At 34.8% G+C, this 27,241-nt stretch overlaps 1 protein-coding gene across 1 annotated transcript; it reads left to right on the forward strand.

Moving 5' to 3' along the window:
* The first annotated feature begins 830 nt into the window (after positions 1 to 830).
* LOC123664616 (Down syndrome cell adhesion molecule-like protein Dscam2) lies at positions 831 to 26,770 on the forward strand. Its single transcript, XM_045599134.1, has 29 exons — positions 831 to 1,022; positions 1,875 to 1,966; positions 4,094 to 4,245; positions 4,395 to 4,485; positions 4,664 to 5,042; positions 8,366 to 8,501; positions 9,363 to 9,482; positions 10,506 to 10,682; positions 11,011 to 11,155; positions 11,434 to 11,582; positions 12,091 to 12,259; positions 15,799 to 15,938; positions 16,480 to 16,629; positions 16,911 to 16,995; positions 17,530 to 17,612; positions 17,903 to 18,037; positions 18,543 to 18,695; positions 19,267 to 19,396; positions 19,613 to 19,773; positions 20,177 to 20,356; positions 20,783 to 20,983; positions 21,427 to 21,627; positions 22,356 to 22,501; positions 23,231 to 23,405; positions 24,135 to 24,252; positions 24,742 to 24,896; positions 25,418 to 25,540; positions 26,171 to 26,248; positions 26,742 to 26,770. The coding sequence occupies exons 1-29, from the start codon at positions 831 to 833 to the stop codon at positions 26,768 to 26,770; spliced, it is 4,245 nt and encodes a 1,414-aa protein (XP_045455090.1).
* The last annotated feature ends 471 nt before the right edge of the window (positions 26,771 to 27,241 follow it).

Here is a 27,241-nt window from a genome sequence, read left to right on the forward strand (position 1 = left end):
AATTAAGCTATGGAACGATGTACCCGCTAGATCGAAATTTTTGATATGATGATTTTTATTTTCGAAGCGACCGTGGCGCCGTCTATAGTGATATAGTTATTGTTTAGTTCGCAGAGTTATAAAAAATCTAAAATAAATGTAGCCTAAGTTACTTCTTATTACATCAGCTATCTGCCATTGAAAGTCCAGGTGTTTCAGAGACTAGCCGGAACAAATAGACAGGTAGACAAAAATTATAAAAAAGTAATCTTGGTATATGTACCGTGTATACATACATATGAATTTAGTAAAAAGCGTTTTTTTTTTTTTTTTTTTATGTCACTAGGTCGGCAAACAAGCGTACGGCTCACCTGATGGTAAGCGATTACCGTAGCTTATAGACACCTGCAACACCAGAAGCATCGCAAGCGCGTTGCCGACCCAATCCCCAATCCCCCCAGGAGCTCTGGTCACCTTACTCACCAACAGGAACACAATACTGCTACTGCTGCTGGTTATTTTAATATTATAAACAGACACTCCAATTTTATTTATTTGTATAGATGATTCTTAACCGAATCGACAACTATTTAACCGTTATTTTCAATGATGATCATTTAACAAAATTAATTTTACATTTAACTATTCAATTGATAAATCGATGCCAGACCGCTGTACTGACTCAATCGTTTTTTATTAAATAAAATTAAATTGTAACGAGTACATTAAAATTTAAGATACATTAAAAGTGTAAATTAATATTTGGCTAGAAATATAGAGTTTTTGTTTTACTTTAAAACGTACTTTATGAAGTTTTCTCCTATATAAAAGCCAAAACGAAGCCATAACAAATGGCAAAAAAATTTTGGTGTCACGCTGATTATGGACTATATGAGAATATTATGCTGATTTGCATTACAAACTTCAACAATTTTATTTTTTCAGGATTGGACCGAAGAAAAAGATTGCGAAGAGGCCTGAACGATAATCGAGTTATTATAACTCAGCACTTCACGGAGAGAACTGTGACGCCGGGTGGAGACGTAAGTGATTTTATTAAAAAGTCAAAAGGTGAACATTTTTTATTCACAAAAATTTTACTTAAATTTTCAGCTCAATACCACCCGACCCACTTTTCCAAAACACAGATAGCTAATTTGTATCTCTTTCTCTCTCTTATCCATGTGCAGGACATGCTTGTCTTATCTCCTAGGCCCTATGCGGGAGCGTCCATGATCCAGTTATCAATGAGATCCCCTATTTCCTGCCAGATCAGCAACCGATAATCGATGCTGCTGACATACAAGAATAAAATGTCTATTTTGCCGATTCCGATAGCCGGACTACAATTCATGATTATAATAGCAATAGGGGTATTATCTCAATGTGTTCTGGGTTCCCATTAGGTTAAGGACAGCAATTAACACATAAGGTGATTTCTGACTGATTGAAGTTGCATTTAATTTGAAAAAACTTCTAATTGCCTAATTATTTTGTAATCTATGTGTACGAAAAAAAAATCTAACATTTTGATAAACGTAGAAAACGAATATTCAATACTTTTGTATTGAATATCGAGCTTCGCAAAATAAAAATAAAAAACTTGGTAAATATCCCGTTTTAAATAATGTTAGTAGAGAAAATTGTTGTATTGTAAAATGAAGACAAAGACCCTGGAGCCTAAAAATCAGAGGTGTTTGGTTTTACTCTCGTGGTACGTCATCGCCCCTTTAAACACATAATTTAAAAAAATATTAATGCGTAAAGATGCGTTATTAACAGCTTTTTTTAATGTATATTTAACATAAAAATAAATTTCATTTTTTATATTGTTGTTTATCAATAAATAGCGTGGTCAATTAAATCAGTCTGCTCCATTATATATAATATTCCAGATCAGCATGCAGTGCTCTGCAACAGGGGATAGCCCACCACAATTTATATGGGAGCGAGATGGCGTTCTTATGTCCAGTAATACTGATCCCAGGTAAGTAGCGTTTCATACATTAAGATAGCTTTCGGCGTCATTACATACAATACAAAACATAGCTGGTCAAAATAGCTTCGAATCAAATGTTTCATAGTACTGACTGAATTGCACTGATCTGATCACAGGCAGCATCGGTCACCAACCCGCCTGCCCAGCGTGGTGACTATGGGCAAAAACGCCCATGAGTTCACGCCTAAAATTTAGGCCCTTAGTTCTCGGCAGCCCCATTATTCCCGGCTACGGCAGCGGCCGCGGTAAGGGTGGGGTAGAGGGTGCTAAAACCGGGATGTCTGGCGTGAACTTGGGGAGGTGTATGTCCAGCAGTGGACTGCCATAGGCTGAAGTGATGATGATGTGAAGTAATGATCACAGGCAGCAGACGGTCGGTAGTTTAGGACCTTAAAACTTATAACTGAACAAACGTCTTCACTATATAGAAGAAGAGGCTTAGTTTAATTATAACTAAGCCTAAGTATAGTTTTATTAATAGTTAAATATATATTATAATTAAACTCTACCTGTTTATATATTATTTATCTTATTATACCTCTTATGCTGATTAAGTAGACAATCTCCCTATCATGTATATAAGATTTTTTTTGTATATAACTAGATTGGCAAACAAGCGAACTGCTCACCTGATGGTAAGCCATTACCTTAAATTATAGACGCCTGCAACACCTGAAGCATCGCAAGGATCTCTGGTACCTTACTCACCAACAGGAACACTACACTGCTTGAAAACAGTGTTATTTAGCTTTGATCTTCTGTAAGGTCGATAACCGTATAATAACGAGCTTTAAACTATTTGGGATAAAAATGCCTGGTACATAACATGCTCTTTAAGCACGCTGGGAAGACCCACAAGAAAAAACCACTGGACTGAGAAAATCATTTTCAACGGATGGGAATCAAGTCTGCTACCGTTGATGTTTTTGAATCTATCAGTACCACACACTACACCCGAACGCTTGACCTTCAACTGGATCAAATTATTAGTTAACCAGATTGTTTGGGTAGTAAGAAGAAAATTTTAATTAAGATCAAATATTAAAATTCGTTAACAAATACTGTCGTGCGGTATCTTCGTAATATTAATCGTCATTATAATGACAAACCGTAGTACGAAAACCAATTTAAGTACCTGCGTACTCCCAACAGAATGACAGAGAAGAAAATACATATATATAATAATAAATTTTACCTATAAGTCTTTATGAACAATTCTTTTCCAACTTAACTCCATTTCTACTGTGTCATATGTGCCTCAAAAAGTAGTTGAACAAAACTAAATATAATAATAAACGCCAACGACGCGGATTTCCATTCGACTTCGTTTAACTAGGTCATTGGGGTATTTTATTTAATTAGTTTTTAAAAACTTTTTTGAGGTTTAAATATAATATCCTAATTTGAAACAAGTTCTCATTTTCTATCACATACTAAAATGTGTGTTAATTTATTACAAAGTATAAAATTGACACTTCAAACAATTTTAATGAATAATTTGTCACTAACAAATTTTCAAATAATCAGTGCAGTTGTTGACACATTATGTAGAATAAAGCACCAGCTCGTCTCCTATTAATATACTTATATTCATTGGTCAGCAGTAGTAATTTTTAAGCTTTTTAGTTCAGTTCGATACTTGTAAAAATGCACTTAGTATTAAAAAAATTATTACATATATCTCAACCGGGTGATCCAGATCAGATGATCAGAGTTACCAGGCAAGTTTCAAACGGAAAAGAATGCCTACCTTATGCATTTATGTCTGATTTTTTTATTGTAATATAGTATTTTTTTTTAGATATAAATAAAATAAAATAAACATCTCACACTCAACGGCTTCACTAGTATTTACTCCAGTGTCAGGGGTCCAGCAACAAAGACAAATACAAGAGCTCAAACACCCAGATTAATAGCAAAAATATGTATGGCCAATACGAATATATGCAATGTGCGGGGATTAAACACGCAATCGCCAGGGCAACATAGCCATAAGCCAGTGGTGCGACCGTTGCGCTAACACGACGTAGCTTTAAAAGTATTTCGTATAGGTTGTCTAATTTATATCATAAATTATGAAAATTCTAAACTTATAAAGAGTTTGTAATGTTACAGGTACGCGTTGGGTCAAGTGATGACATCTGACAACTCAGTGGTCGCTCAACTAAATATCACGAGGGTAAGAGTTGAGGACGGCGGTTTGTATTCGTGCACGGCAAAAGAAGGTGACCAAATAGCTATTCATGAAAATAGACTCGATGTATATGGTAAGCATGCAGTATTAGATATAACTAGTATAATTTTAAGATGTTGATTTTTGAATCTTTATTACAAAACAGTCAAGAGATTTTGATCTGACACTAAAATCAGTAATCGTATATGTATGTATATTAATAGCTTATTTTTTTGTTTTCAGGACCGCCTTACATTAGATCACTACCGCCTATCAAAGTTCAGAGTGGTGAATCGTTCAATTTAAGATGTCCTTTTTATGGATATCCTATAAGGTTATTATATGTACATTACATTTTTCCTAACAATTTGTATCATTTCAATTAAATATCTATCCTTTTGTTAGCTTTTAAAAATTGGTGTGCCTATCAATAATAATATAGATTTATTTTTTGTAACTTTACAACACGAGATATATTGAAATATCGTTTTAATACCTTATTAATTTTCCAGCAAAATTGATTGGGAACACAAAGGCAAAACGGTAAATTCAAACAACTTATTCCAAAGTCGTTACAAAAGGAATCAGATTAGGAGGAGGAAGTCTCGAAGGAGCATTGTCAGTATTCATGGAGTGCTAACAATACCAGAAGTTTCTAAAGAAGACAACGGCGCTGTGTACACGTGTATAGTAACATCACCTTCTGGCGAGATGGCAAGGCGTCAGTTTGAAATACAAGTGATTGAAGCTCCTATTCTAGAAGATTTGCTCCTCGGCAATAACCTACAAGAAGGTCAGATTGTAAATATTTACTGCAACGTACGGAGTGGTGATTTGCCGATACATTTTGAATGGTTAAAAGATGGGAAGAGAATTCCGAGTACGCTGAAGGTGATTTTATCTTATACTATTAAACGAGCAATTCTTGTATATATGTATATATATATAGAATCTGGATCTCGGAAACGGCTCCAACGATTTTCATAAAATTTAGTATATAGGGAGTTTCGGGGGAGATAAATCTATCTAGCTAGGATTCATTTTTAGAAAATGTCGTTTTATCCCTGTTTTTAGGGAGTGAAAAAAATATCATTAGAATGCGAAGGTAAATTTCGCGTTTGTCAATTTAGTTGCAATAGCTCGGTGGTAAATCGGTCGGTCGGGATCAACCGAGAAGATCATGGTTCAAATCCCCATGTCCCTGATCAATTATTTTTTCTTTTTCTTTTTCTAATGGCACTCGTTATTTTTTATTTAAATAGGCTGCTCTTATTTTTTATTATTATGTCGGTAAAATCGAAAAATATTATTCATATTTTATCATTATTATTTTTAAATAATTTTTTATTTTTGATTTCTAAATTTATTTATATTTTTTATTATTGTCGGTAAAAAAAATATTGTTCATATTTTATAAATATGTAATTCGTATTTAAATGTGATTTTCAGAAAAAAAAACACGATTTGTTGGAGCGCCTATCAGTTTTGAGAAGCAATTACTCTCAATCTTGTAATTGTGTATTTTATATCAATTTTTAATTTATCGTTATTTTTTTTGTGTTAATTCATTATTAGTAATTATCTTTGCAGCCAAACGAAAATAAATCGACTTCAATTACATCGACAAGTAATACAATAAAAAAAATTGTCAAGAAATACGCATTATCAAAGATTACTCCAAAAGTTGTAATCAGATCTCGATGAAATATGATAAATATCGGCTTTCGATTAAGTTAAAAATCATCAAAATCGGTACACCTAGCAAAAAGTTATGCGGATTTTCGAGAGTTTCTCTCGATTTTTCTGGTATCCCATCATCAGATCCCGGTTTCCTTATCATGGTACCACACCAGGGATATATCCTTTCCAACAAAAAAAGAATTATCAAAATCTTTTCATAAACGACGAATTTATCCCCGAACATACATTTAAAAATATAAGTATATATATACAAATTAATTATTATTAAAAATATGTATATACTAGCTGTGCCCGCGGCTTCGCCCGCGTTTAAATCAGTTTGTCAAAAAATTGTCCTGGCAAACTTCCAGTGAAACTCTCATCAAAATCGGCTTCGGTCGTTCCGTAAACCTTCCTCTTGAACCGCATGATAATCCGTTCAGTAGATTTTGAGGGAATTGATCACATACACTTTTGGAGACTTTGTTTTATACACTAACTGTAGCCCGCGACTACGTCCGCGTGGTTATGAAGATATGCATTACTATTAAGATGCTTAACGCAAATTATTTTTTTATTTCAGTCACTTGAAATGCTTATCACTCTGAGTAACTTTTTTAAAGGCACAATTTAGTATAATTTAATAGTTATTTTTATAAAACCTCTCTATACACCACATTTTTAGTTTTATTTTCAGGCTGCAGTCTGAATAACCTATCAGGCGAACTTATTGCTGCTGTATATGTTTCATACAAACTATCAACCCCAATTAAACCCCCTTAGCGATGGAATATCACAAAATCCGTTCTTAGCGGATGTCTACTAACTATAATCTACCTCCCTGCCAAATTTTATCTTTGTCCATCTTGGATGGATGGACCATCCAGCGGTTTTTGAGTTCTCGTGATAAGTGAGTCAGTGACCTTTCTATTTTATGTATATAGATTACGATGTATTATTTGGACACTTCCTCGCCATCTATAGAGCATAGATTTTAAATTTCAAGTCTCTTACCTTAATAACATAGGACTTTCATACAAACTTCCAATCCCCGTTTTATCCCCTTATGGGTCAAGTTTCGTAAAATCCATTCTCAGCGGATGTTTACGCCCTATAAGGAACCTCTCTGCCAAATTTCAAGTTTGTAGGTATTATAATTTCGGAGATTTCGTGATCAGTGAGACGTGACCTACGATCCCCCGTTTTAACTCCAAAAAGGAGTTGATTTCTAAAGATACATTATTTGGACACCTTTTCACCATCTATAGAGCTTACATTTTAAATTTTAAGTCTCTTACTTCTAAAACATAGAACTTTCATACAAACTTCCAACCCCCATTTTACCCCCTTAGGGGTCGAGTTTCGTAAAATCCGTTCTTAGCGGATGCCTACGTCTTATAAGGAGCCTACCTGCCAAATTTCAAGTTTGTAGGTTTTATAGTTTCAGAGATTTCGTGATGAGTGAGTGACCATTGAGTTTTCTCCGGCTGGATTGAGTAACCTCCTCCCTTTTTTGAAGTCGGTTAAAAAAGACTTCATCCAAACCGGCAGCGAATCATTTTAACTCTCTCTTCTACTACTAATCCTTCATGATTTACTAAAAATACCGAGCGGAGCTCGGTCACCCAGGTACTGTTAATATATAGTTTTGGTTATTATTGGTATGGTATTGTATTGAAAACCCTTATGGCAATATATTTTCAATGCATAAATTTTCTATTTGCTACTTTTTTTTTTTAATTTTTACCTTCAAATATTGAAATAAGAAAAGTTTTTCATCGCTATTTTATTTTTACCATCACAATATTCCCAAATAATTCCAATAACAATTGTTTATGGCTGAATTACGTTTGCAGCAATCACGAGGTTGAAAAAAAACTAATAATAATTATTATTTTTTATTCATATTAATACAATAATTATCTTTTAATGAAAAGTGCTGTGTGGCTATGGCACTATAGAATTTAGCCACCCCCTCTCATCCCGTGGGTGTCGTAAGAGGCGACTAAGGGATAACAAAGTTCCACTACCACCTTCGAACTTAAAAAGCCGACCGATGGCGGGATAACCATCCAACTGCTGGCTTTGAAATACACAGACCGAAAACGGGCAGCAGCGTCTTCGGTGCTACAAAGCCAGTAGTACTGCGGTCACCAAAACACATGAGTTCACGTTACTTTTGGCGTAAACTTGTGGAGGCCTATGTCCAGCAGTGGACTGTATAGGCTGTAATGATATCTTGTAATGAAAGACTGCTTTAGTCGAAGTGGAACTAAAAGAGTGATCAAAATAATATTACAATTAATAAAGTTAGAAATTAAAACAGTGGGGCATTGAAAGGCTAATATGGGGAACTCATGAGGTGGTCGCCTGGGAAACTTCCATCAGTTCGGTACGTCAGAAAATTATTGGTATTAGGGTTCCGTAACTGCTGTCTGTATTAGATAGTTATAATGTTAATAAAGATTAGGAAACAGACAAAATAAATTTGCCATAGTACATATTGATAAAAATTAAAATTAATATCATTATAGGTGGTGGAAAGAAGTTCAGAATTGTTCAGTGCATTGGTAATAAAGAAGGTCTCTCTTGAACACTGTGGAACCTACACATGCGTTGCTTCAAACCACGTCGCTAAAGTAAACAAGTCAACTGAACTATACATTAAAGGTAAGCAGTTTTTATTATTTAATGAAGTGAACTGAAATAGCACGCAACGTTCCACTGCTGGACAAGACAGGTCACTTTCTCCACATAGGAGAAGAGTGGGAGTTTTTCCATCACACTGCTCTACTACCAATTCAGGTGATCTCCGAAGCAAGATAGGAAGAGACCCAGTGGCAAATAACATACATCCATATCAGAAATGAATATTTATACGAATATCTTCTCTGAATTAGAATCGACCCTGAAACTGACGACTTTAACTAGAGCACCAGAAAAACGGTCGTCGTGTTGTAATGAACTACAAGATCCTTAAAGAAAGTTTTAGAATACAAAGTCCTGCAACTTTACAGAGAATATTTTTTCAAAGTTTCATAGTATTGTTCGGTTCACAAAAGAATTTTAAATAGATATTCAAACACTAAGTTTCTTGATGGCCTTTGAAGTTCGTACTGCCGTATCTTCTATACTTCACGCGTATTCAATTACTGTTAACTTTTCATTTCTTATTGTAGTTTCACAATGTGACAGTTTTCTTGTTGAGGTTATGAAATAATACTTTTTCTTTAGTAAACTCGATAATATTTATAAAATTAACTATTTTCTGCAACATATATAAAAGATAACTAAGCTCACTAACTTTACTTTTATTTACTTATTTTAAAGACAAATTTGAAACTTGAAACGACAGCAACAAAAATTATCATACTTGATGAGTTTTTGACATCAATGTAACTTTGTATGTTAATGAAGTATATACTAGACTCAAAATTTCATACATACGCTAAGTGTCCACCAACCCAACAAAATAAGGTTAAAAAGCTTGTTTAAATGTTCGTTTATAATCAAATCTTTTCTTTTTTTCAGTTGCACCAAAATGGTTAGAAGAGCCTACTAATTCGTCGTTACTTCTTGGAAGGAAGGGGGCAGTTTCTTGCAGCGCTAGCGGCTACCCACAACCACAAGTACATTGGATGAAAAAAGATGGTAACTTTAGTTTTGTTATAGCTAACAGATCCCAAGAAATTAGTATCAAATATTTTCCTCTTTCTCCTCCTTCTCCTTCTTCCTCTTCTCCTTCTCCTTCTCCTCCTTCTCCTCCTTCTCCTCTTTCTCCTTCTCCTTCTTCTCCTTCTTCTTCTACTCCTTCTTCTTCTCCTTCTTCTCCTTCTCCTTCTTCTTCTTCTTCTCCTTCTCCTCCTTCTCCTCCTTCTCATCCTTCTCCTCCTTCCCCTCCTCCTCCTCCTGCTCCTCCTCCTCCACCTCCTCCTCCTCCTTTAATTTATAAATCTCTTGCTAGTTACCTACGACAGCACATTCGCCGACATATACAAATATTTTTCTATTTATACTATTAGCACGGAAGACGTCCTACCAATACAGATTTTCGGTTAATGTATGGGCGAGCATACATAGAAACACCATAATTGGTCCTATTTTTATTGAAGGCAGTTTAAATGCTGAAAAGTTTCTGGAACTCCTAGACGGACCAATTGCTGATTACATTGACAAGCTTAATCTAGAGGCTTATAGCCAGATGTGGTATCAGCTAGTCGGAGCACCTGCTCATTCAGTTGTGTCTGCCAGGGAACGTTTATCGGAAATGTTCGGGCAGCAGTGGAATGGCCGTCATGGACCATCAAGGTGGCCAACGAGATCACCAGGTCTCACGCCTATGGATTTCTTTTTGTGGGGTTTTATAAAAAACGACGTGTACTCAACAGATGTAAATACAGTTGATAAGTTATTTTGATGTTAGGACTTATTTGATGGTTTTGAAATACTCCTATAAACTAGTATTACCCGTGTTATCACTTATCGTTATATTATCCCCACTCTGTATACAAAAAAAATTGACCCTATGATCTTTTTTCTACTAAAGTTTGAGTAAACCTCTGGTTTTAAAACATTTTTCTTAGCTATTGACAAATTTTAACCAAAATGATGATCAAAGTCAAAACCTATAACTAAATTAGTTGAAACGCTAAAATTTGATTGCTCCTGTTTCAGCTCTTCTGGGTACTTGGCAACCTGTTTTAGAATTAGCTGGAGGTGGGATTCTGAGTCTTCCTAACGGGACCCTGGTGATCGAAGAAGTATCCCTAACGGATGAAGGTCTTTATTCCTGCAACGTTGAGAATGGAGTTGGTACACCGCTTAGTAAAACTGTCTGGATGAGTGTTAACAGTAGGTAACTTTATACTAATAAGTCTTCTAAAACAATATATTATATTTAAAAACGATTGTACGAGTATAAACAAATAACGCATACTTTAAAGATTTTTCTAATGTTCACGTGAATTTCAGTAATTAAATTGAAACAACTTGTTTTTAAAGATTATTTTGGCTTTTTTATTACTTTAGTTATTATCCACCATCGATACATTTGTCGCATTTTAATTAATTTTGGCCATGACTTCGTAGAACTTTCATTTTTGATTGGCACTATATTTTCTCAACTGAATTTTAAATCAGACATTTGTATTTATAGACAATAATAAACTGACCATTTCAGAACCGGTTCACTTTGAAACAACATCAACTAATGTAACATCGCGTCTCGGACATCCTGTAACTCTAGAATGTCGCGCTTTAGGCGATGATCCGATCAGAATTGTATGGACACATGATGGCAACATCTTGGATTCTCAGCATCACAGGTCAGTAAAACAATAACACATTTAAACATTCTGATGAAGCTTTAATAGAAATCTGGCTGTTTTGATTAATTGAAATGAATTTTGTCGCTAAACGCTTATAAATTTTTGTTATTTTCTTTACAAAGTAGTGAAGTAATTCTAACTAGATTTTGCAAGAATGATCGTGGTTTAATTAGATATTTGTAACTATTTATAAGCCATTGTATTTTAAATTCTATTTTATTACTACATTGTATAAATTATGTTGTTTAAAATCTGTGTTTATTCTCATTTTCCAGATCAAAATATTCTGAAACAAAAACGTCGGTCGGTGTAACTAGCACAATTAGCATGCAGTACTCAGAAGCTAGCGACGCAGGCTTTTACCAGTGTCGAGCCACTAATCCTTATGGAGCAGCAAGTTTCAATATCTTTCTTACAATTTTAGGTAATAATAATTAATATTCTTTATTTTACACTAAAGATAAATACAATATATTTAAATTCACAACATAGTCTTAGCTTTGTAAAATTGGCGGCCTTATCGCTAAAAAGTGATTGCTACCAGGCAACTAGTCCTTTTTCACAACGAATTGATTCAACATTTTTTTGGCAATGCAGAACAATTAAATCTGAATAATAAGAAATAGCGCAACGTATAGAGAATCACTTTTACGACTGTATGAACATAATCTGGATTTTGTTATGCTGTTTAGCTTTTGATGATGTAAAAGTTTCTTTTAATGAAAAATAATTATACCTAGACAGAATTCAATGCACTTCCGTTTTTAACTGCTTATACGTTCCATTAAAACGTTTTTTACTAACTAGGTAATATTCAAGTCTGTGCTACTCTATACCTTGTTGTACTTTATTTTCTTTTTCCAAAATGATTTGAAGGTTATCTGTAAGAAATACTTAATACTTGCGATATATCCTTAGCCTCTTAACCGCAGAGCCGCCACAGCCACCGTCAGAGTTGCGGGTAGAGAGCGTCCGCGCGCGCACCGCCCAGCTGTCGTGGCGCGCCGCACGCGCTCGCGCCCCGCACTACACGCTGCAGTACGCGCCCGCGCCCTACGAGCAGGCGGGCTGGGAGCGCGCGCTCACGCTCAACTTTACTAGGTAACCTGCACTACCTGTGTGCCCTACCTGTCACTCCAATACGAACAAGCTTGAGCTGTGGCTGATTGGAAACGATTAGTACGAAAAACACCTACAAACGCCTCATCATTACTGAGGTAGGGCACAGTACTGAGGTAGGGCACAGCAGGAATTTCCTGCTCAAAATATGGAGCAGCCCGACTGGGCTAGTACCTCGACCTTACAGAAGATCACAGCAAAATAATACTGTTTTCAAGCAGTATTATGTTCCTGTTGGTGAGTAAAGTGACCAGAGCTCCTGGGGGGATTGAGGATTGGGTCGGCAACGTGCTTGCGATGCTTCTGGTGTTGCAGGTGTCTATAAGCTACGGTAATCGCTTACCATCAGGTGAGCCGTACGCTTGTTTGCCGACCTAGTGACATAAAAAAAAATCACCTACAGTTCCTAGTCTCGGGAGAAATATGTATGATCAATATAACGTTTAGCATGTTCGGAGATCGTACCCGCGACCTCAAGTGACATGTCCTACGACCGCTGCACCAACGGTTCGTCAAAAAGATGGCTGTAAAGACTTTTAGATAGTATACTCGGTCTCTTTTAGTATATTTATGTTATTTATTTTGTTTAATTATAATATAGTACTAGGATGGATGAAATACAGTAATATGCTATATTTTAACTGAGGTAGGGCACAGCAGGAATTTCCTGCTCAAAATATGGAGCAGCCCGACTGGGGTAGTACCTCGACCTTACAGAAGATCACAGCTAAATAATACTGTTTTCAAGCAGTATTGTGTTCCTGTTGGTGAGTAAGGTGACCAGAGCTCCTGGGGGGATTGGGGATTGGGTCGGCAACGCACTTGCGATGCTTCTGGTGTTGCAGGCGTCTATAAACTACGGTAATCTCTTACCATCAGGTGAGCCGTACGCTTGTTTGCCGACCTAGTGACATAAAAAAAATATATCCAAAGTCCAATTCAAGAACGTATTAATTAAAAACTAACTCGTATTAATTCTTTAAGTGTTTTCTTAGTCAAAAAGCAAAATAATGAGTAAAAAGGTACAATATTAAAAACGCGTCTCCTCGATGAAATTTATTATTTTTTTATTTATTTATTTATTTATTTATTTAATTAGAACCACCAACAGAATTGCATGTTTAAAAAATTTACAATTAGATATATGCAAAGGTATTAAGTATATACATGTAATTCCTCTTAAAGGTAGTTACAGCATGCGCTTTAGACAATTGAGTCATCAGCATCAAAAGATTTTAAACATATAGGATTTAAATTAAAAAAAAAATACATACAAAATAAAGAACTAAATACATAACTATTACTATTATAAATTAAGATAAGTTAATATTAGTGCTACATAACTTTTGATTTGAGGAATCAAATGACTTTAATAGTTTCTTTTTAAATACAGCTAAGTTATCTGCAAAGATGTCTAATGACTTGTTTTTAACTGTAAATTCTCTGTAGAGCCTACTCAGTCTAGGGATGAGGGAATAATAACCGAGGTTTGTTCTCTGGGTTTTATAAGCAAATAGTGAAAGGGGATATCGTGGTATGCGAGAGGGAACGTTAATTGAAATTTTGCTTAGGAGTTCTGAATTATCCACTGTTCCATTCACTAGTTTGTGTAAGAATACCATATCAAGTAGCTTGCGCCGGTTATAGAGTGAGTTTAACCGAAACTTATTTAGCCGTGAGTAGTAGGGCATTCTTTTGTCCTGTCCAATAGAATAAAATTGCGTAAACCGTCTCTGTATACTTTCCAATCTATCTTTATGGGTCTGGTAGTTAGGGTTCCAAATGAGCGTTCCATATTCTAGCTTACTCCTTACTAATGTAGTGAATAAAATTTTTTTGGTTTTCAGTTTTTTAAATTGTTTAGAATTTCTAAAAATAAACCCCAACATCTTGCGTGCAGACCTGCATATGTTATCAATATGTACATTATAACGTAACTTACCATCAATAGTGATACCTAAATCGCGAACATACTCCAATTTCTGTAATTGGTGCGTACCAATAAAATATTTTCCCTCAACCAAAAATCGTTTACGTGTGAAAGTAATATATGAACATTTGGAAGGGTTAAGCTCCATTCCATTTAACTTACACCATTCGAAAACTCTATTGATATCTTCTTGTAAAGACTTAACGTCATGCTTATTTGTAATTTCTTTAGCAAGCTTTAAATCGTCAGCATAAATTAAACATTTGGAATTCTTGATGCAATCAGTAATGTCGTTAATGAAAACATTAAATAGTAATGGTCCTAAAATTGATCCTTGAGGAACACCAGACACAGCGAGATAAAATAGAGAATTGTGACCTTTGATAACTACGTATGAGCGTCAGTTGGCTAAATATGAAGAAATCCAAGACAAAAGAGGCCCTCCTATGCCAAAAGTTGAGAGTTTTGCCACCAGCAGTTTGTGGTTTACCCTGTCAAATGCTTTTGAGAAATCTGTGTAAACTGCATCGACTTGTCTACACGCATCTATAGATGTTGTAACGAAGTTCATGAAATTAGCCAGATTTGTTATGGTAGATCTACAGTCAATAAATCCGTGTTGAGATTCTGAGAGAGCATGGTGAACGTGGCGTGACAAGATTGGATGTAGCAAAGATTCGAAGACTTTCGATAGTGTCGAGAGTATTGATATAGGCCTGTAGTTGGTTATAGATTCACGATCGCCATTCTTATAAACAGGGACTATTCTTGCTAACTTCCATATCTCAGGATAAACACCTGTGCATAAAGATTTGTTATATATTAAGTGAAGTGGTAATGATAATGGAACAGCGCATTCCTTAATGAATAAAGGAGGCAAATTGTCCGGACCTGATCCTTTTCTTACATCAAGTCCTTTCAGCTTTCTGATTATATCCTCAATGGTAATTTTAATATTGCAAATGCTACCTGAGATAACATTCAAGACATGTGAGTAATTTTGTGAATATTCACTCGAGTCATAGACTGATGCGAAGAAATCCGCAAAGAGATTGCACAAGCTAGAGCCATCAGTGGCAATTTTATCACCAAGCTTCATCTTTGCGGGATATGTATTTGTTGACTGCTTCATATTTTTTAGATGAGTCCAGAAACTTTTAGGATTTTTCGTCAAATTATCTTCAATTGATGCAATATATCTATCATAACATTCCTTCATTAACTTGTTACTGTCGTTTCTTAGAGATTCAAAATGAATTTTATCAAGTTTGTTTTTGAATATTTTAAATTTTAACCTGTATTTATTTTTTTGTTTCAACATGGAAATTAGTTTATAGTTATACCATATAGGGAATTTACTGTTTTTACGTTTAGTCTTAGGAACATGTTTTTCAATGATTTCCCTCACTTTATTATAAAATATTGTGAGCATAGAATTGACATTAAAACAATTTGAAAATAAATTAAGCCAAGGTGTATTATTTAAATCATTGATAATATTACCATAGTTTGCCTTATAGAAGTTTAATCTTTCAGTAGTCTTTTCATCTATATTAGCTAAGTCGCTTTGTTCAAGACTAACTATTTACAGGAAAGAAAACGACATTCGTCAAACAGTCGAGCTGCAGAACCTAAGGCCGGCGACGCCCTACGCAGTTCGCGTTGCCACCGCTAACGAAGTGGGCGTGAGTCGATACACGGCACCCGTACACTTCACCACTCATGAAGAAGGTTTGTACACTTAGAGAAGGAATAAAAATAATCAGCAATTTGACAACAGGTTAGCGCAGTGGTTATTGTAATAACAATTGAGCGTTCACTATTACTCATAGAATGTGTTAACCCTATCATAGGAAACAACTGTAAAGTAGTTTACTCAATAAGAATCGATTTTCGATCGATCATATACAGCCCAGGGTATGAAAAAAGTATGAGAATTAAAATCTACTGAACGAATGACCTCGTTACGTATTTTGAGATTCCGATTCTTAGACTAGCAAGCCTTTCTTGTGCCTATTTAGACAGTCGATCGGAAGGAGCAAACTTCAGTCGTGCGTCGGAGTTGATACACACTTTTTTTAAAGTCATAAATAATGTTCATAAGCCCATCAGTTCTGATAGCATTTTTAACTTGCCTTGGCTCACCATCAACTATCTCAAATAATAATAAGTTGTTGAAATAATTATAAGAATAATTTATATAACAAATCAATGTTTGCGTGTTCCTTGTGTAACTGAATTTATAATAATATAATATATAATAATTCTCCAGCTCCATCAACCCCACCGATCAATGTCCATGTGGAACAGACAGAAAATCCAGGAGAGTTATATGTAACGTGGCTTTCTCCGCCTAAAGATAGCCATAACGGCATCATTACAGGGTACCACATCAAGGCTGTGCCACAGAATGTGAGATCAAGTAAGTAGTATGATATTTTAAAAATATTTTTATTTACTATACAATAAATTTCATGATATAGAAGAAACAAAAAGTTTTTTGGAACTCTAATACCGTAATAATTAATGTTTAAGCTAATGAAAGAGCAAAAAGGGGTATAAATATAGTCCGTTATTCCGAAACTTAAGATAGCTTAGTATCCTAGATTGGGTAAGAAACAATTCTTAGCTCCGAAAATTTTCAAACTAAAATTTTTAAAAGTCTATTTACTTCAATTGTAAATATATCTTATCCAGTTTCAGGCGACAGTGATACCAGAACGATAAAAGTTACTCAACAATCTGGCAAACAAGAAACTACCATTAGTGGACTTCTTAAGAATACTAGGTAATAAAATATTTATTACCTTTAAACCATGATTGAATAACCATTCATTCAGATAAAGTTATCTTCTAGTTTAGTACTAATTTTATTTATAAAACTCAGGATCATTTAGAAGTAGGAATGATATTGTTATTCAATCCACGTTGATGTTCAAGCGTCGTCATTACCTACTTGATTGAGTTTACCCTTTTGTGTAGTAATTAGTAAAGTAAGAAGACATTTTGGAAACTATTTTTTTTTAACTTAAAGTAATTATCAGTATTGATATGTTATTTGTTAAATATTTTCTGGAAGTTCCATACATCGTGAATAAAGATATATTCTATTTTAACTTTGAGTTAGAATTAATTTTTAAATAGTCGGTATTATTTTTAAAATATCCTGATAAGGCGAAATACCACTGAAATTGATTAAAGTTTACAAAGTAAGGCATGCAATACCAACCTTAAGGATTTTAGTGAAAACCTTTTTCTAAGACTATTTTGTGAATATATTTTTAAAAACTTTATTATTATTATTTATATTTTTACTTTTCAGGTACGCAGTGTCTGTATCAGCTATCAATAATGCTGGTTCCGGCCCATTCTCTCTTCCTGTATTTCAAGACACTATGGAAGGAGGTAGTATTCTTCTTAGAAATAGTTTGAGAGAAAAATGTACAAAACCAGTTCAAAAAATAATCGGTAATAAAAAAATCCTCATGTTCAAATAAACAAAATTATATCTGCACATACTTCCCGTCGAATATTTAATCATGTTGTCATTAAATCACTGGATACTGGGTGAATTAAAAAGAAAATTCTATAAAATGTGACTTCAAAAGTATCTAAGCAAATTTTACAGAAGTATTTTAACACATTTATTTAGTTTTACATACCACTAAAATCTATCCTCCACTGTTGTATTATAGCACCAGAACACGCACCATCTTCTGTGGAATGCACAGCAGTATCTTCAACTTCTCTGAGGATCGGTTGGCAGCCGATTGCTGTACATGGACAAGGGAGCTCGTTGATTGGCTACACCATAATGTACGCTACTGAAGGTACTACAATATTATGCTGGTTTTTAGTACTTTTTCTTTTAAGTTATATGTACTGTACTGAGTTGTATTCACCTTTAACGTCACATTGCTATGCAATGTATGTGTTTGTAATAAAAATCGGGATCGACTTTAGATGCTCTCTGTACACATCACCCACAATCCACCACAAATCAGAAAAATATATTAACAAATACAAATATACCAATATAAGGTTGAGATGATTACACCCCTCATTTTATACCAAAACGGTTAAATTGTGTGAAGAATTTGATGGTTTGATTTAAACATTTTGTTTTTACGTAAAAAGATACTTAAATGTTTCAAAATTAGTTAGATTTTTTAAATAAAGTTGAATTACTTATCAAATGGAATATCAATGAAAAAACCCAACTCTCTTACACACATTTATTTTAATAAAATAATTATTTCCATTAATTTAAATACTACCGTTATATGCTCGATGCAATGTATTCTGTTATATTCACGTAGCTAAGGTTTATTTCAGATAGTGCCTGGCAGAACCACACGTCGCTACACGCGGAGATATATCTACAAAGTCTCATCAAGTACACGAACTATACGGTCAAAGTAGCTGGCTTCTCAAATTATGGCGCTGGTCCTTTTTCATATCCCATCATATGCACTACCTTACAAGATGGTAAGAATAATTTTAATAAAAATTTTAATGTTAAAAAATAAATTTGAAGAAATTGTGTAGGTTTTAGGTTTTTTTTTTATGAGGTAGGACACGGTAGGTAATCTTCTAATAATATTGCTAATAATATTCCTGCGGTGCGCGAGGTAGCCGAAGATCCTAGGCAAGGTCGAGGATCGATAACGCACTTATGGTGCTTCTGGTGTTCCAAGCGATAATAAGCAATGGTAACTGCTTACTATCAGGCGAACCGTAAACTTGTGTATATATGTATAATAGCATAAAATAAGTAAAAAAGAAAATCTTGGTAAAAATTGAACAATATCCTGATTACTATTGGCCATTGATATCATTGATACATTTCTATTCACTTTGTCTGAATGCAATAAATATTTTCGACTCAGTATACTAATCTCACCAAAATACAACAAGTAAAATTTGCAGAAGACGTAAGTGCCGATATAATGTTATCGTTAATCAAAACCCTTGCTATTTCTTTAATACCCATGTTTGTACATTTTGTCCCATTGAATTTACACTCAGAGATCAAATTTAAAATAAAACCAATGTTCAGTCCCAGACGCACCAGCTGATATAAAAGTCCTGATCCTGTCTCCTACGTCGCTTCTTGTTAGTTGGAAGAAGCCAAAACATCCAAATGGGGAGCTGATATATTACACTGTATACGTGAAACCGACATCTAGGTATGTAATATAAATATGTATATTATGCTTTATGCATTTCATATTATCTTGTTTATTTTAGGATGACCACATTAATATTATTAACAATTGAAAATCAATTGAAAAATTAAGTCTAAAATTTATTAAATTATATTTTTTAAACTAATAATTAGCCATTATCGTAAAAATAATCGCCGTGCTTAGTTATAACGATAAAAAAATAATGATTTATTGCAGCAACGGTTCTCCTCAAACGTTCCGAGTAGACGTTTCACGAACAACAGCTGAAGTAAAGGACTTGACGACGGAAAGGACGTATGAAGCATGGGTCACAGCGAGCACTAGTGTTGGAGAAGGTACAGCCAGCAAACGAGTACTGCAAACGCCTGTACAAAGAGGTAAGAGCATAATATTTTGCTACAAATCTTCTCCAGCTTAGTATTGCCCTTTATTTATTTTTTTAATGAAGAAAATCGGTTTCAGAATAAACCCTTGTGGAATACTTAATGAAGTGATGCAGTAATGTGAACTATACCTACTCAGTTACCGCTACCCAAATTTTATGGTTTTTATCTAGGAACTGAATCATACTAAAGTGGAGACATTTAAATGAAGTTTTTTTTTTAATTTGCTAATAAGTATATTATGGTCTATTTTATCCAACGCTTTGCTTAAATCTCCATCATTGTTTGACGCATCCTCTAAAACTGTTCAAAGAAATTGATGGTAAAGATTGCAAAATGATCATAATAGTATCAAATATTTTTTCTCTTACTATAAGCATGCAATCTTATATTCCAGTAGTAGCAGGGGTGGCGTCTCTCGGCGGTACCATTTCAGTGGGAGTGGGCTCATCCCTGTTGCTGGTGTGTCAGTGCGTGGGCGCGCCGCCGCCGCGCACGGTGTGGTACCACAAGCACAACATCATCACGCACCACCCGCGCTTCACGAGGAACCACGACGACAGCTTGCTGATCAACAGTAAGTATAAATGTCGCTAGCACGATACTGGTGGGAGTGGGCTCATCCCTGTTGCTGGTGTGTCAGTGCGTGGGCGCGCCGCCGCCGCGCACGGTGTGGTACCACAAGCACAACATCATCACGCACCACCCGCGCTTCACGAGGAACCACGACGACAGCTTGCTGATCAACAGTAAGTATAAATGTCGCTAGCACGATACTGGTGGGAGTGGGCTCATCCCTGTTGCTGGTGTGTCAGTGCGTGGGCGCGCCGCCGCCGCGTTAACAATTAATACTATATACTTTTAATTCATTTTCGTTAATTTTACTGCACTTATTTAAATCGATAATTTTCATTCATCATTTCATCTCATGCTCTAGTGGTATATTATTTATTTGTCTCTGATACGTAGTAAGTGTATTTAAATTATTATTAATTTCTTCTAGATATAGACCAATCACTTAGTGGCAACTACACGTGTCTAGCTAAGAATCTGTATGGATCGGACTCCGTAGAGTACACTGTGATTGTCCTTCCTCTACCTGAAGCACCAATTCTAAGAGCGACACCATATAAGGACTCAATATTAGTAGAGTGGGAACAACCGTATTATTCTAGCAATAGAAGTCAAACTGGTCAAAAAATAAGTAAGTTAAAATATTGTTTTTATCGCTTGTCTTTTTTTTAATTTTTACTTCTTTTGGCACGTTAGGAAAAAATTATGAAAGTAAATATTTACGATGCGCGCGCACACCGTCAAAAAAACCGACACCCTGAAGTTAGCTAGTCAACGAAGAAGCTAGCATCTTAAAGTTAGTGTAAATAAAAATATATGTATAAAAAAACGTCTTTGAAAGTCGATACCAATAAAACAAAAAAAAATACAAAATATAGTTATGCTAGTGTTTATTTAATTGTAATTCTATTCTTTAACCTATGACGTAAGAATTAAATTTAAAGAAAAGAACATTATTTTCTCCTATAATGAAGGATAAAATTGTAGCAGTAAAAGTTTCGCAAGAGCTATCAATCAAAAACAATTTCAAGCTTTTGGCTACCAATAAGTTAATTCTTATACCTAATTTTCTAGCTTACAGCCTCACATGGAAGGAAGCGAGCGGGCCGTGGCAAGAGGCCTGGTCACCCAATAAGTTGTCCAATTTGTCGGGAGTTCAGAAACATGCTCTTACTGGCCTCAAATGTGGAACAAAATATTCGCTGAGGATCACAGCAACCAATAAAGTTGGGACCTCACAGCCTGCTTATATTGATGTTAGCACTTTGGGAGGACGTAAGTCACCCTAATTGTAATATCACCTATTAAAAAAATAATGTACCGTACATAATCTAATAAATATCACAAATGACTTAGTACTACGTTTGACTGGGATAGGGCACAGCAGGAAATTTCCTGCTCAAAATATGGAGCAGTTCGACTAGGCTAGTATCTCGACCTTACAGAAGATCACAGCTAAATAATACCAGAGCTCCTGGGGAATTGGGGATGGGCTCGGCAACGCGCTTGTGATGCTTTTGGTGTTGCGAGCATTTATAAGCAACAGTAATCGCTTACAATCAGGTGAGCCGTATGCTTGTTTGCCAACTTAGTTATATAAAAAAATAAAAAATAATAAATTACAGTTAACACCTTTCTTTTTTTTGCTTAAATGGTGGCAAACAAGCTTACGATTTTGTTCGATGGAAACAATAAGCGTGTTGCTGATCCACTCCCCGACCTCCCCAGGAGATATGGTCACCTTACCCACCACAGGAACAAAAAACCTGAGAGCAGTATTATGTAGCTGTGATATTTCTCTAAGGTTGAAGTACTTCCCAATTTGCTAGCTTCTATCGGGCAGCTCCTAATTTAATCAAGACATTTCCTGCTGTGTCCTATCTTAGTAAATTCCTCATTCGGGCTGCTCCAGATTTTGATCTGATGTTTTCTTCCGTGCTGTACCTCAATAACACCTTATTCAATATAATCATTGTACTCACCTAACCACTACACGTCCACAGCGCCAGTGCCCCCGACGTCGGACGAGTGCCTGTGGAGCAATAGCTCGCACGTGGTGGTGCAGACGGCGGGCTGGGACGACGCGGGCTGCGCGCTGCGACCCTTCGACATCGACTATAGGCCGCGCGCCGCCCGCGCCTGGATCCGCGTCCATTCCGCTCTTGTAAGCCCTTGCTAATTAATTTCTCAATGTATAATATAATAAATTCGGGGAAATGCTGCCAGCATTCTTGGCACAATTCCACGCGGACATGATTTATACCAAAACTATCTGTAAATATTTAGTTCTTAAGTTGTGAATTGTAAATATGTATAATATTTTGTATAAATAAAGTCATTGTCTATAGAAAAAAAAATCTCAATTTATTGTTCACTGTTTGGGAAGGCACTGACCCTAGACTACGGGTTTTCCTCGTTTAGGAGCTAGAATTCCAACGTATGACAATGTACAACATAGACAAATTAAAATTTCATATTCTTATTCTTATTTGGCATAGATCTTCTCTATTTTGTAAAATTTGCAGTTTGTGTCTGTTCTGTGTGAGAAAGGAAACAAGTAAAGACTTGTAGATATATCATTATTATTTGTAAATAAAAGATGATAGCATTATCCACCACACTGCTCCCTGCGGGTTGACGGATATAATATGTAGCGACCAGGTGTCTAACAATAGGGTCAATAGCTTTACGTGCTCTCCGAGGCAAAAGAGACCCACGAGAACCGACTGAAATTTGATTAAAAAGAAACAAATTACTAAATGGAAACTGTTATTGTTGTAAGAAAATACAAGTAAATATACAAAACCTAACAAAGTCTTGTCAAAATTAATCAAACCAACAATTAACTCGCATCACTTATTTTTTAATTGATTTTCAGACATACTCAGATACATCATGGAACATGCCTCTCTACCAGTCGAGTTACCGCACCAGCTCTTTCGCTATCTCCGACCTGACACCCGGCACGTGGTACCAGATACGAATCACCGCTAGTAATGAGGCTGGAAGCGTCACCACTACTTACAATTACGCAACCAAGAACGAAGATGGAAGTAAGTTTTAGAATATAACTTATAAAACACAACTCAAGTTGTTATATCTACATAAAAGTTTACAGTTAAAAAAAAACTATTAAAAGTATTCTAAAAGTGATAATTAAGAAATTAAAAAAAAAATATTTCAGATCCATCAGTCAATATCGTACGAGTATATTGTGAGGTCATTATACCAACGGGTCAATTTAAAAAAATACGAATCAATGTATAAGTAAAGTGTGTGTAAGTAATTCTGTTCATCTGTCAATTTTTTATTGCAGTCTTCGTGCTCCAGTAAGATAACGAAAGAATTTGCATCGTCCCATTGATTTTTTTTATTTGATATTCAAAGTGCACTCCAGGTGAACATAAATTAAATACATTCTTTATATTTTTACTAACGACCCGCTCCGGCTTCGCGCGATTACATAAATTATTATCAGTGTTCCTCTACTATATTAGGCATGTATTATAAGCCTTTCTCTGGAATCACTCTATTTACTAAAGAAAAACGCATCAAAATCCGTTGCGTAGTTTTAAAGATCTAAGCATGCAGATAGCGGGAAGCGACTTTGTTTTATACTATGTAATGATTAAGCAAGAAGCCAAATCCTTGACCTAGCTTATCTGACACTATTACTATTATTACAATTTGTTTCTAAAACATTTTTTAGCATCTGTATGCGATTGCCACAGCAAACTAGTACACTATAACACTTACACTTTAAATATGTTATCTTTTCAAAGGTGAAGTGGGCCCACCTTCGGACCTGTTCGATCTAAACATGTTGGTGATCGTCTTCAGCTCCATCCTCCTTGCTGTTTGTCTCATCTGCTGCATTTATATCTTGATTAAGAGACAGAGGTAAATTTAAAAATTAATCCTTTTTTAAATTTATAGGATTCCCAAAATGCGCAGGAAAAATTCTTGTCATTTACGTTATTCTTGATTGTTTGGTTGTGAATTCACTTAAATTTTTCTATCGTTCTGTTCCCTTTATAATAAGCTGTTAAATTATACGTATTTTATTACTTTCAATATTCAAAGTAATTTGTAAGAAATATTTTTTTTGTAAATCTCAAGTATCTGCAAGGCTTGACAAGAATCGGCGAGATATTCAAGTTTTTTTTTTAACACAATTGATGCTATAAGAACAAACAAGAACACAATACCTATTATTACTTCGTAAAAATCAGTAAAAAAAAAATCAAAGCGATACATTTTAAGACCTACGAAAATAACCATTTTCGTACCACATTACAATATGTTCAACTTGCAAATATTTTAATTATAAATACCAATAAACAGAATTAGTAATGCCCATGACGTATGTAATAACTAAAAACATTCCAGACACGTGACATTTACTGAGTACCGCGACTCCATCACAGTGGACAACAAGTCTGAGAGCGGCAACATGACGGCCACCACCTCACATAGCAACCTTGCCAAGGACGCCGGACGCGTCTACAGTGCTCCCCTCCACGTGAGGAACGACAGCAAGCACGGTACGTTGAACATATCTAGCTAACTTTTATTTTTCGAATATGTTTTTATATCAGTGATTCTCAACCTAAGTTTTGTTTTATACTAGGGTCGCAAATAAGCGTAAGGTCATCAGACAGACCTTAGTATTAAACGATAATGAAAAAATAAAACAATTACAAATTCTGAGTCTTCTGTAACCGAGAAACTTTGAAACTTTATTGTATGTAATCGTCTCACTGATGGGCAAATCATCCACTATAAAGACTAAAGACTTCAAAGATCATTTTATTGACTATGGATATTGTTACTGTTTCAATCTGGAATGGCAAAAGTTTTTTAGAGTCTGTAACAAAACTTGCGAATGCCAGAGAACTAAGCCAATAGTAATGATTGTGTTAGGTCTCAAAAAAAATACAATTTCGATTTACATCGACGAGTACAGTACAATGCACAATATTAGGGATAATACCTCAAACACTCCTCATCAGATCATTGCTTTGAGATTGATTAAATCGATAGCTACTCTTATTTAAAAGCCCAGTTTTTTTTTCAGAATTGTACGAAATAAGTCCGTACGCACAGTTCGCAGTCGGTTTTCGTACGTTCGGTCATGTGGAGAACCAGGACATGCCCAGTCGACACATGAAGCACAGATATGACACAGGTAAAAATACAAACAATGTAATATATACATGTACATATATTATACCGGGGAGGATTGGGGATAGGGTCAGCAACGCGCTTGTTATGCTTCTGGTGTTGCAGGCGTCTATACACTAATCGTTTACCATCAAGTGAGCCGTACGCTTATTTGCTGACCTAGTTATATTTAAAAAAAAAGTGCGTGCGTACAAAGTACACATGTCAGAAGTGAAACTTCTTTGACAAACTAATTTTTATGTCTCGTTTATATTTATACTAATCTAAAGATTTAGATTTCCATTCCAGCGCCATCGACAAAAACATTGCCATTTCATCAAAACGTTGCCGTTTCATGCGTAAAAATGTTGACCTCATGCGCCTAAAAAATTTTCACTTAAAAAAACTAATTGGCCGAAGCAAGCAAAAATTTTGATAGCAAAATATAATAAATAATACATGAACTAAACAATGAAAAGAAATTTTGAATATATTTGTTTTTGTCGTAAAACTCATATTCTCAAATTCAGAATAGATATGGAAACAAGTACAAAAACATTTTTCTATAAATATACGAAAAGGTTTAGGTTGTTTAGTTTAGGTTTTCACACTTACCTTAGAATCGTGAAATACAAACTTTCAATTTTTTTTTCAGAAACGAGTTTTCAAGTCTGTTCAGAGTCAGAAGACAGTGACAGTATATCGAAATCAACATTAAAAAGTGTACCAAGGAGTAAGTATTAAGTTTTATTACGATTACCCATAAATATTATAGTAGCAAAAATTCTACTCCTAGCCGCTGGAGCAGACGACGAGTCACGAGACGACGAGCAAAGACGTACTCGAAGCCGGATAAAGATTAGGAAAACCGGGATAGTCGCTTAATCTGTTCTTGCATAACGCTATCCAATTGTCTTTTCTGAATAGTCAAAAGAGAAACTATATTCTAAGAGACTTTTTTTTTAAGATTGATAATTCATATAATATTTTGAATTGTTTTATCAGGAGTTAACTAGAAGGAATTTGAATGTAATTAATAACTATAGTAATCAAAATATGAAGAATTTTAAGATACTATCATGAGCTAAGATTTGGATTCATTTTACTAATTTTGTTTAAAATTTAGTTGTATATTAAAGGTAAAATAAAATAACTGAAATGAAATGTCCTACCCAGTAGGATACTTAGAAACTGCTTTATTTAGATATATTTATTGCTTGTTCCAGAGGTCTGCAGAGCTCCGCATCATAGGTAACTACTAACTAGGTATAAAATTCCGACGACCATTTCATTATTGTAAATTCGTGATGTAAATTTATTCACGCTTCGTGTTATTTAATAAAGAAAATCATGTTATAAGTATTATTGTTATATAAGTATATAAATATATGATCTCATTAGTCGTTCACTATACATAATTTAACATACACCTTTAGCTAGTAATATTTTTTATTATTTTTATTCCTTTAGGAACTTTTTTGTATTGTCTCGACGAATTAAGTTTGATCTTTACTTTGTTAACTGTTGATTTTTAAAGATTTAAACTATGTTGATAACTTATTTTTTTTTAAAGTTAGTAAGTAAATTTTATCTATTAAAATAATTACGACGTTTAACAAAGTAATTACAACATTAAGTTGTAATATTTATTTTGATTTAGGTATCATATTGTAAAAAGGTCAGCGTATGTACTTTTTGTTGACAGCCGATTTCAATTACTTGTTTA

Source organism: Melitaea cinxia, chromosome 22 (genome assembly GCF_905220565.1).
Source record: "Melitaea cinxia chromosome 22, ilMelCinx1.1, whole genome shotgun sequence".
Lineage (NCBI taxonomy): Eukaryota > Metazoa > Arthropoda > Insecta > Lepidoptera > Nymphalidae > Melitaea > Melitaea cinxia.